Source organism: Hippoglossus hippoglossus, chromosome 23, assembly GCF_009819705.1.
Source record: "Hippoglossus hippoglossus isolate fHipHip1 chromosome 23, fHipHip1.pri, whole genome shotgun sequence".
NCBI lineage: Eukaryota > Metazoa > Chordata > Actinopteri > Pleuronectiformes > Pleuronectidae > Hippoglossus > Hippoglossus hippoglossus.
Genome location: NC_047173.1, coordinates 13,820,594 through 13,832,190, shown reverse-complemented (window position 1 = coordinate 13,832,190; position 11,597 = coordinate 13,820,594). Strand labels below are relative to the sequence as shown.

General features: G+C 40.7%; 2 protein-coding genes across 4 annotated transcripts; both read left to right on the top strand.

Annotated features, from left to right (window-relative positions):
- Positions 1–4,053: 4,053 nt before the first annotated feature.
- Positions 4,054–5,841, top strand: spic (Spi-C transcription factor (Spi-1/PU.1 related)). Of its 2 annotated transcripts, none has more exons than XM_034578079.1 (5): positions 4,054–4,504; positions 4,641–4,728; positions 4,942–5,048; positions 5,140–5,236; positions 5,329–5,841. In XM_034578079.1, exons 1-5 carry the CDS (start codon positions 4,466–4,468, stop codon positions 5,811–5,813), a joined length of 816 nt encoding a protein of 271 aa, XP_034433970.1. In that variant the 5' UTR covers positions 4,054–4,465; the 3' UTR covers positions 5,814–5,841. The 2 variants fall into 2 exon arrangements, with proteins under 2 accessions (XP_034433970.1, XP_034433969.1); XM_034578078.1 differs by having other exon boundaries at positions 4,056–4,504; positions 5,137–5,236.
- A 421-nt stretch (positions 5,842–6,262) lies between these two features.
- On the top strand, positions 6,263–9,008 carry spi2 (Spi-2 proto-oncogene). 2 transcript variants are annotated; one of them, XM_034578090.1, is made up of 5 exons: positions 6,263–7,144; positions 7,250–7,322; positions 7,396–7,490; positions 7,936–8,089; positions 8,424–9,008. In XM_034578090.1, the coding sequence occupies exons 1-5, from the start codon at positions 7,142–7,144 to the stop codon at positions 8,729–8,731; spliced, it is 633 nt and encodes a 210-aa protein (XP_034433981.1). In that variant the 5' UTR covers positions 6,263–7,141; the 3' UTR covers positions 8,732–9,008. The 2 variants fall into 2 exon arrangements, with proteins under 2 accessions (XP_034433981.1, XP_034433980.1); XM_034578089.1 differs by having other exon boundaries at positions 6,263–7,322.
- Positions 9,009–11,597: the final 2,589 nt, after the last annotated feature.

Below are 11,597 nucleotides of genomic sequence, written 5' to 3'. Positions count from 1 at the left end.
TGACAAATAAACGAACAACCAAGCAAACAAACAAACGAGAACGTCACTCAGAAGATTCGACCACTCCGCCAAGGCCCGACAGTCGGTTCAGTCAAGCTGCAGCCAACTGGACACACTATAGAAATCAGTAATAATCAATATTCCTGATTTACTCTTTTAATTTTTTCAAAATCCATGAATTATTCTCTGATAAAACCATGAAAATGTGGAAAAAGTGTTGCGGTATTAAATTCAGTGATTGTGGCCAAACTGAAACTGGTTTAAATGTTGCCCCAGTTGAGCTCAGCGTCATCCAGCTGTGCCATGGGATAATCCAATAAGCAGTCGGCCTGTTTACGCCAACAGCCACTGGGATGATAATCTAGTGTCTCAACAGAAGCTGAAGCACCAGCGCAGCCTCACGGTGCTGTGGAGCAAGAAACCACTTCCTGCTCACGTGATATGAGCCCCGACCTTTGACCTCCCTGCATCAGGAGAATCAATAAGAAAACAAAAACACACAAAAAAACATGTTTTGTTGAGCATAAGTTTTGCTTCTTACAGTGGACTGAAGCTGACTGTTGGTTTGATACTCTGTCCTGTCACCTACTGGTCAGTCAGCATCATTACAGTGAGACCAATGTCAACCTCAGAGCAACAGCACGTCCTTATCACATTTAACCAGAAGCACTAAAAATATGAGGCATCAAAAGTTGGACTTTTTTAGGCACATGTCTACGATCTCATTGCTTTCATTAATGTATTATAATTATAATTATTATTATTAGTAGTTGCAGTAGTAGAAGTATAGTAGTAGTAGTAGTATTTGCATATTTTGGGATATTCTTTTCAAGAAACCTTCACCTTCATGAAAACCAGAAAATAAAATTTTACATTAATTAATTAACTCACTTTAGCTTAGAAAGGGAGAATAGGTCTAAGTTAATCGTGAAAACTATATATGATTTAACTTTTGAAGCTTTAAGAGCCAAATGAGACGAACTGGAGAAAAACATGCATGACATTTTATTTACTATGCGAAAGAATAAAGTGTTTAGCTGTGAATATAAAAGCAAAATAAGTGTGTTATGGAAAAATGCTTCAAAGTGAAATAAAAGCATGTTAATTGTAGCACAAAGACAGAGTCTGCACCGACTCGACCAACCATGTCCATCAGTGTTTTTCCAATCCTCTCAACCAGGACACGAGCACGAGCCGACCCATAAAGATGATAATCCTGCGGTCACACAGCACTCGGCCTGATAGACGAATTACACACAGTGGCTTTGACACTTCTTGATTTTCATCTAGTGACAGTAAATAAAGAAGAACAATGGGCTCGACTGTGCGGCTGTTCCCACATCGGTGTCAACAAGCACGCAGCTATTGAATTGAGAAGGGGAAGGAAAGTGCTTCATTGTTTGGAAAAATAAAGCTGCAGCATGTGCCTGCACCAGACCAGAACATATACTGAAGGTGGTACCCTTCACAGATAAACATTCATCTGTGTGTGTGTGTGTGTCTTTTTCCCCAACCTACTCCCTCACGCTCAACACACCCACCTGAGCAAACCTAACCGCACATTTACTGGTGATTTACTGTCACCCTCATCATTTTAATATCCAGATAACAGCCATAAAAGCATTATACTACAGCAAATGGTGATTTAATGTTGTTATTTCATGTCAGAATGAGGTCAAATGATCCTTTAATTGTGTCAAATATTAAATTAATGTCAGTGAATGTGTCAAAGAGAATATTTTTTTCGTATTCAATTCAAATCAGACAATTCACCTTCATTCATCTGCGCGAGGACAATAGACACAAAAAGGAGAAGAAAGAGGAAACTATGTTAACCACACAATCCAGGACTTTAAGCATAAAAACTATATATGAGGAAGTTGTCTTACATGATCTAAGGTAATAAATGTTCATCTAAAACATATCAGAAATAAAAAAACACAGAAAGAAATGAAGCTACGCAGCAAGTGAAGACATGTGAGGGGCTGAGATTTGAGATGATGAGCAGCAGGCGGTATAAATGATTTGAAGGTTAAAGACAGTTCCATGACTTGCTCTGGATTTAATTTAATTTATGTTTTATTACTTTCTCGATGTCTTCAATCTTTTAAAGGTAAAACAGTCTGTTGCCCGTTTGATTCATTTAATCTAATTTATGTCGTCTGAGAGAATTAGAGACATGTGCCCAGTGTGTGATAATAAAGTCGAATAAAATCGAGGAAAACGTTATAGAACAGAGCAAAATGAGCTGAACCCATTTAATTGAAGTAAACACAATATATAAGAATAGAATGCAGCATATTAAAGTAGAACAGAATAGAATAGAGAACAATGAATTAGAGCAGAACAAAATGAATAGATCACAACAGAATAGAATAGAGTAGAGGACGGAGTGGAATCAAGCAGAATAGAATGAAGTTGAATATAATAGAACATAATATAATAGAACATTCAACATTACACTTTGTAATGGAACTGAACACAACATAATAGAGCAAAAATAAAAACGAGTAGACCTGAAGAGAAAAGAATAGAAATGAATAGAGGATGGAAAAGATTATGGAACAGAACAGTCAATCCGTACAGTTTTATGCTTTTATGATTTCTTATCTAATTCTTTATAAAAACCTACAACTACTGGAAACAACTTTGTTGGAAGAGCGTGGGACGGCGGCTCACAGCTGTCAGGCCTCAGCTGCAGCGCCACACCAACACGCTGCCATCTTTCATTTAGGAAATGTCCCCCTGAGTGGAGAGAGAGAGAGAGAGCGAGACAAGCACCAGGTTTGTGGTTCTTTGTTTTTATCAGCGTGCTGCACAGGCAGGAAACACACACACACACACACACACACACACACACACACACACACACACACACACACACACACACACACACACACACACACACACATTTGCATGCTTGCCCACATACACACACATGCAGGTAATTTACTATGACAGCTGTTTGTTTTCTTGACTGTTTTTCTCCCCTTTGCTTTAAAGCTAAAAAGCAAGAAAACCAATTTTAAAATGAGTGAAATTTCAAATGGCACAAATCAAATCACATCAAAACCAAGTGGTCTGAGAAACGCTGTCACGTGACAGTGGGATGTGTCGATATAATGCATCTCCACTTTCTTAGTCTCCGTGAGGTTTCCAGCTCAGGATTCAGGGCCTGACCGCGCCGCCGCTCTTTAACGGGACCGAAAGGGGAACTTCAGGAGCAAGTCAGTTGATATTTAAAACTGCACGCCTGAGATAAATGCACTTCTCAAAAAGCCTCTGTTTATTTGAATGGGGGGAGGGACAAACACAAAGGCTGCGTTTAACAGTATTAACCATTAACCTTTACAAGGACATTTATCAGGAGCTCAACGTGGCCAATTGAAAATGCAAATAGTCATTAATCGTATTTAAGATAGAGAGATTTGATAATGATTCCGTGAGCCTATTGTAAGAAGAGCATCATTAAATCAATGAAATAAAAACAAAAACATGATTAAACATTAGGTTTATAAAATATTGTGATTATAATGAAATAAATATTAAATGAAATGATAAAAAATAATTTTAAAAGAAGGTAGAGGATCAGTTTTATTGAAGAGGTTTATGAAGAATGCAGATGTGTTAAATGGTTTTTAGTTTGTATTCAATATGTTAGTAGTTTTAACTTTGTTTTTTCAAATGTTGTGCAATTTAATGGAAGAAATGAATTATAATATTCAATCACCTTCCAAAATATTCACAAATGAATAAATGAACTTGACACGTATTTTAATTGAAAGACCAAAAAGCATTTAAAAAAGGAATTAAAGTCAACGAATTTAATATAAAGTTTTCTTTTATTGCTGTGTGATCTTCAAATTTGCCTTCATCTGTTTATGGTGCTACCCAAATAAACGTTATTATTTATATAGATATTAGCAATGAAGATAATTCATGATTTATGGGTTACCAGTTACCCGTTGTTTGTGTCCAGTAGGAGCTCAGGCTCATGTCGTGCAAATATTCTTCTCTACATTTGATGTTTATTGCCAGAAAACAAAGGGGCCACTGAGGGGAATTCACAGAAACTCTAGAGGTTTTATATTTGAACTTATTGGACAGTGCATAACTGAAGAGCACTCATCGTGGACGTGTGTTAGATACATACTGTATCTCGCCTGCTATGCAAATTCCCCGGTCAGACAGAGAATTGGTGGTATTCCTGGTTCGAGTGAACAATAAAAGAAGTGCTTGTTGTTTGTAGATTGTAATCTCCGCTGTGAGAGATGATGCTCGGGAGTCAGATCATATCTGTCCTTCCCAAAAAAGAAGAAGTGTTCGGCTGCATCGCTCGGTGACGTGAACATATTTAAATTGACCAGCCTCTCAACCTGCTCACCTGGATGACTGGTAAACAGGTACTGGAGGTCTGGGGCACATATATGTAGCCGTCCAAAAGCTGCAGAGCTGCACTCGCACTATGGCCTCGACGGAAGGAAATACTCCGACGTTTAAGATGGTGAGTTGTTAGGCTGATGGTTTTTATCCTTCAGATATTCAGAGGACAAATATGATTTTGAACTTTTGTCCTTTACAAGTTCATATATTCATTTTTATTTGTGTTATTGCTTAATGGATTTTTGGTGTGTTTCTAGACGTCCTTGGACAGCGACATCAACCAACACTTCCAGGATGCAATCGACGTGATTCAACAGCATTCGAATAATTCATATTACGATTCAGGTACAGCAAAAAAAAACTCTCAGTAAAATTGAGCGGGATTTACTGCTAAAATACACGGCAATAGAAATCTTTTATTCTACAATTTATTATATTTGTAGATTTTCTGTACAGTATTTTTGTGTTTAAAAACCTAAAATGTTCCCTCTTTTTGATCCATTGATTTATATTTGATTTGTGTTCATGTTTTAATTTATGACATTTTTCTCTTTTCAGAGTATCCACATTACGAGACTCTGGGCACTCAGTGTCATATCTCCTGCTGCGTGGTCACACACCCGCCTGACGCACCGGCTCCCGTCTACGACTGGAGCGACACAGCTGTAAGTCGTGCTCACACAACAGGAATGAAAAAACTATGTGTGGACGCACAAATATTCAGAGGTTTTACTTGACTGTTTTGTCTCCCAGCAGCAGTCCTGGCCTCAGGTCATCCCTGACGTCTCGCTGGGTCACTCCATACCAACTGAATCCCCTCAGTTCTACTCCATCGTACCACCACAGAGGAAAGGTGAGCGTCACACATCAGCAATTTACTGACACGTTTATTGTAATTTTTCTTATTTCCTCAAGAGTAAAATTAGACCGATTCCGTGTCCTCAGGTCGTAAGAAGCTCAGACTTTATGAATACCTCCATGAAGCCCTGAACGACCCCAACATGGGCGACTCCATCCAGTGGACGGACAGCGGCAGCGGCACTTTCCACTTCATCTCCAAGAACAAGGAGAAGCTGGCCGAGTGCTGGGGCCAGCGAAAGGGCAACCGGAAGACCATGACCTACCAGAAGATGGCCCGAGCTCTGAGAAACTACAGCCGCACGGGTGAGATCATCAAAGTGCGCCGCAAGCTCACCTACCAGTTCAACCCGGACATCCTGCACAAGCTGGGCTCCACTCAGGGGCCCCTGCGGCTGCCCTGTCACCCTGCACAGGAGGAGGCCCACGGCCAGCAGCAGCCGAGCCCGGGCGAACAGAGCTACTACAGCCCCTCGGCGGTGGACTGGCACAGCTGGTACAGCCACTACCAAATGCAGGAGGACTACGATCTGGCCGCCAGCTTCACCTCACACAGCACAACCAAACTCTGAGGAGGAGGAGGATGCTTTATTAAAAAAAATTTTAAAAAAAAACTATGAAAAAAAGCTCAGAAAAGGCCCAACCTTCAAATTACACATACTCATAGATATCAGTTCCCTAAATGTAACTGTTTTCCATCTGTGATACATAAATTGTTCCCTGGGAAATTGGTGAAAATGTCAAAGATACTCCTGGATTCGCCCCCTGATCCAAAGTTCAGTGGGACCCATTCTGTAAGATACCTTACAAACCGTTTCACGAGACTACATTAAATTTGCTAAATACATTTATATCTGCATGTAGCTGATGCTGCCACTGTTACTATATTTAAGGTTTATTTTTATATAATATTGTGTCTTGCTGAAGGATATGACATCTAGAAAAATATAATTGAAAACCCTTCTACAGCTTCATCATTCAACATTAAGACAAATTTCTATTTTCAGTCTGTCGTCATTTTTTTTTTACACAGTCAGGACCACTTACAATATAATAAATACAAATCATTTCATAGATATATTTAATTTTACATATATTTTCGAATCAAGGCCGTTTCCAATACATTTCCAAAATATTCAAAATGGTATTAGTGATTGTAGTTGATCATAATAACGATTTACATGTAATATAATTTACTTACGGTTCCTGTTGTTACAGCAGCATCTAGTAATAAGTATTGTGTTGAATGACATGTATATATTTATGATTTTCTTGATAAAGATTTTATACTTGTTGTATTTATAATGTAATGAGATCAACTTTCCTTTTTTTTCACAATTTGTTGGACTATTTCAATATGATCAATAAATCAATCTGTGTTTTCTCCCATGTGCTTGATTTTACTGACTTGACTAAAAACTAATTTCAATCATACTTTTGTCCCCAAAAACACACTTTATCACACTAAAAACACAACGACTGTGTTGAAAGGTTTGGCACTTTCTCCATTCGGGTGAAATATTACAACAGACGCGCTGCAAAACACAGAATTAAGACACATCCTGAGAGGAAAAATATGGCAGCAAGTGTGTTTTTCCTGAAAAGAGCGTTTTGTGCAGCGGCTGCCTCCAGGCCGGGTCTTATCTGCTGCGGCGGGGAGGATGTGGTCAGTGCTGGGAGGCTTTGTTGATGGGTTGACTGGTGCTGGTGCCGGGGCTGTGTGGGATGGTTGGTCATTGTTCCTGTGAGCCCAGGGTAGAGAGCGTCTGGTGGTTATGCAGAAAGGCACCGCTCCTGTGGGGGGGTATAATAAGAGGCCGGGTCCTTGAGCGCCTCATAGTTTTCTGAAATTCTCCCAAACTGTCAGGACTCTGCCGCGTTCAGCTCAACCTCATCCGTGATGGTAAAGATCAGACTCGCTGCACAGGATGACGTTAGCATCAACAGCAATTCATGCATTGATCAAAGATGAATTTTGATGACTTATCTTTATCAGAATTCTTTGCAGGACGCTCAGTCTGATTTGGAGGTGATCTTAGAGTTCCTGGAGGAGTACTACCGACAGAACTCTGCAGAAAATGGTAAGAAGAAAAGCTCCAAAGTTCAATTTTTTGATCCTTTAAGAGTCTCTGAGTTATCTTGTGCTTCTTCCAGAGGACAAGGTGCACCACAGTGAGGCTGCGGAGGAAAGAAGTGCACCTGTGGATGAAGCATCGTATGAGCAGCTGTGGACGTACTGTGACTCACCTGTGAGCATTGAAATGTGATGTTTTTATTGCCGTCTGACCTTTTCAGGGGACTGGTTGCCAAAGAAAATGACGAACTGTGACCTTAAAAGATGTAAAACCACCTAAACGGGTGGGGATTGCAACAGAACTGTGTTATTATTGTGTTATTATATATATTACATAGGTTATGTTTCTCTTTATCTGAACCTGCCCTGCTTCAATTACCCTTGTCTCTGGAAAATTATTACTTTTTTATATGATTTACTTCTTCTTTTATTATTTGTGTGTGTATTTTTTACTAATTATAATTTAGTCGTTGCTGCTGCTGCTGCTTGTCTAATTTGGGCAACTCTTTTTTCTGTTGGGCTTTGGCGGAGGTATGAGCTCTATTCAGTGACAGTCTAGTTTTCCATGAGACACTCAAAACTCAACTGAACATTTTTCTGTTTCATTTCCTCCATCAAAGATCACCAAACCTACACCTCAGCCGTTCCTGGCACGCGACGCCCCTCCAGCCCTCGGCCAAAACACGGCAGCGGCACCACCTGAGGGTGGGTCACTGCCAAACTGTGCATCGACAAGACAAACAACCAAACGCCCGGCCACAGCAGCAGGGAGTGGTGAGTTCTGCTTTTTCTGGTCATAGATACTGTTATTACCCCGGCTGCTTGTAGCCTGAGGGAAACAAGACCAAGAGAGCAAATAAGAGACCTTCCCTTTACTGAAAAATAACAATGGAGCCGTGCATGGCTTAGCTCCGTAGCTGTTTTTACATACCTATCAGATAACCGCAGTGTTTACAGCTGTGTCTCCACTAAAGGGCATCCCGCCAGTGAAGAGATTTTCGGGGAATTGCTGTATTTAAGGAAATGATTAACTGTAAGCCGCACTAACTGGTGTGGTGTGGCACAGCAGCTGTGATATTCCCTAAATCCTACTTCCTGATGGCTGCAGGTAAGAAGATCAGACTCTTTCACTTTCTCTTCGAGATGCTGGAGGATCCCAGCATGGCCCACTGCGTGTCCTGGGTGCCAGCGGCTGCCGGCATCTTCCGGTTCTCCTCCAAGAACAAGAACCAGGTAGCGGTGCTGTGGGGCCAGAGGAAGGGCAACAAGAGGCCCATGACGTACCAGAAGATGTCCCGGGCCCTCAGGAACTACGCCCGGTCCGGAGAGATCTTCAAGGTGAAGAAGAAGCTCACCTACCAGTTCAGCCTGGACACCCTGATGTTACTGCAGAGGTGTCGCCGAGGAGATGTGTGATGTCCACAAGATTTTGTATCGCTCGGATCATCTCGTATAAAACTCTAAATGTGCTCTTTTTTATATGTCTTCCTAAACTTTGATTTCAAACCACTTTTCATCTACATTGCTCTGTTTTCCTCACAGTTTCTGTAAATAAATAAAATGAAATAAATAAAAGAAAAGATGTTTTACTTTACTGTCACGGTTTAAAGTTACTTTTGTTAAAGTTGGTGAATTCAATAGTTTGGTGAAAGACAGACAGACAGACAGACAGACAGACAGATAGATAGATAGATAGATAGATAGATAGATAGATAGATAGATAGATAGATAGATAGATAGATAGATAGATAGACAGACAGATAGACAGATAGACTGGTACACATTTTCCTGAGCCGTATTAAACTTTGCATTTTGTATTTAACTGTAACAGCAAGACCTCATTCTCCCCCTGAGAGAGAAGAGTCCCAATGACCATGTGTGTCCTCCTCTGTCATGTTTGACGGCTGTTGGAAACCAGAGGGTGTCAGTGTCGTCCATCTCACGGCCTCGGCTATATTCCCCCCCTGTGTGACCTCATGGTTAAACCGCCTCTGTGATGTGAACTCTCCAATACCAAATGGTTTTGCGCTCTTTGTAGTGGACCCACATGATGCTTCCCTAAGCCCAGTATTTACTGCTGGAGCCCACTCTAAGTTATAAATGGGCTAACTCAGGCCACAGGGGTCTGGTTACAGAGAAAGGCCACATAGTCCCAACTGAGGGATGAAAACAGGCTTTTTAAGGAGAGAGTGAGCTCTTGATTAAAAGCTTCCACTTCACACCACATGCATCATGCTGGAGTGTAGATTTTATTTTGGAGATTCAGCGACAAAGCTCTTTTCACGTGTTTTGACTGAGTGATGATGATGATGATACGTTTCTGACGTCAGTTTTAAAAAAAAAAGAAAAAAGGCTGCATTCCTGCTCACAGACAGTATGGACTGGAAATAGAGCTGTGCCTCGCCTCGACTGTCCCGATGGCTTGTCTGAAGAATTAATTGTGCATGTTTCGAGTTCTCCTCCACGTCGAGACCATTAACATTCTTCAGTGGTCGGGGTATTGGAAATTAGGCGAGCGGAGTCAGTGCCATCGTGAGAGTCCGTCCTCAAAACGCACTTCTAACGAAAAAGCCCTCACTGATTTTATCTGAGTTGTTTGTTTACTTTAATTGTTATTATTACTTTATTGATACTGGTCAAAAAATAAGAATGTACATAGACTATAAAGCCCTCCTTGAGGAGCCACCCTTTGTTTCTCAGGGATGGAAGGATGCGTTCGTCTGCCTCATTTCAAGGAGCCTTCGAAACGGGACGGTCCGGTCACGCTGCTTTGACACAATCAGTCTTCAAATTACAGCCTCAGAGGATGCGGCCCCCGGATTGGGTCGACTGCAATTTAAATATAAAAATAAAAATAAAATCCTTGTCTGACTATACAAATCAGGAGAAAAGGACCCTACCAGGCCTCCTTAAAAACTAAAAAACACACCGGTCTTGTTGCTTGTAAATCCAGCAGCTTTCAGCCTCTGGTTAATCCCCACGACCTTAACAGGGGACGCTCTTGCTTTGTCGCTCGAGCTGGATGTGTTAAAAGATTAATTAGGCCCAAAGTAGCCACTTGGATGACATAATTCACAATAAAACCCTCTTTTCATGTGAGATACACATGTCAATGTCAAGGTTTATGACGGCTTCTAAGTATAGGCCATACGACCGCCGCCCAGGCATCTCCCCAGTATTTCTTTGCCAAGTCGGAAAGCTCTGCTGTTCTTGGACAGCCCTCCTCCCGGATTAAGCTGCTATCTGGCATCTGCCATTGCTGCACTCGTGTCATCTCAAACTTTTCTCTTATAAAAGAAATCCAAAGATGCTCCAGACATGTTGAACATCATCTGAGGGCAGCGCGGGATTATCGGAGAATATGACATCAGTCAGTCCGACCTTTGCCCATGACGACACCTTTTCCCTTTATATCCCACCACCTGATTTCCCAGTCTCCTCCCTCATCACCTGCTTCTGTTTATTAATAATAATAATAATAATAATAATAATAATAATAATAATAATAATAATAATAGAGTCCCATCTGGAGCCCCACCCAGCCTGGAAATAATACCACAAGTCACAAAGAATAGGTCGCCATAACGATACTGGATAATAATATATTTTGAAAAAGTTGTTGTATTGTAGTCAGTAGCAGGACGAACACAGGGACTGTAGTTTATTTTGAGTCGATCCCACACACACTATCCTGCAGAAGCTTTAAATACTCACCAGGACACTAAATCTGCCGCCACAAATAGTCCCTCAATACATCATTTGCTTATGTTTGAGAAACATTCGCTATAAGTGAAGTTCCTTCGAGGAAGTTATTTACTTTATTCTATATGTTCTTGAGCGATTAAGATTTAAAGATTTGCATCTGCTTTAGCTGCTGATGAGATTAAACAGAGATTTGTCCAAAAAACAGCTGTGGTTCAGGAAATAGATATTTTTATTTGAAGGTCTATCAGATGGTAAAAATACCGCACAGCAATTTATAACAATCTGGTTCAGTAAAGTTGTCTTTGCGGTAGTGGAAATATTTGGTAATCCAGCAGGAATGGTCGCTTCCATGCAGATGATGTTGTGTTGCGGCAAAAGTTGAACTAAGTTCAACGTTCCGAGGATCTGGTTTGGCACAGTGCCCACGGCAGAGAGGTGAATTCAGGTTGTATAAACTGGCTATTGTATTCTTGGTTTTTCCATTTGCCGCAAAAGGCAAAAATGACAATATTACAATATAACCTTTAAGTAAAAATCACAAAGTAATTTTAAAACTAAAGTGTGTTAAAGTTAAAAG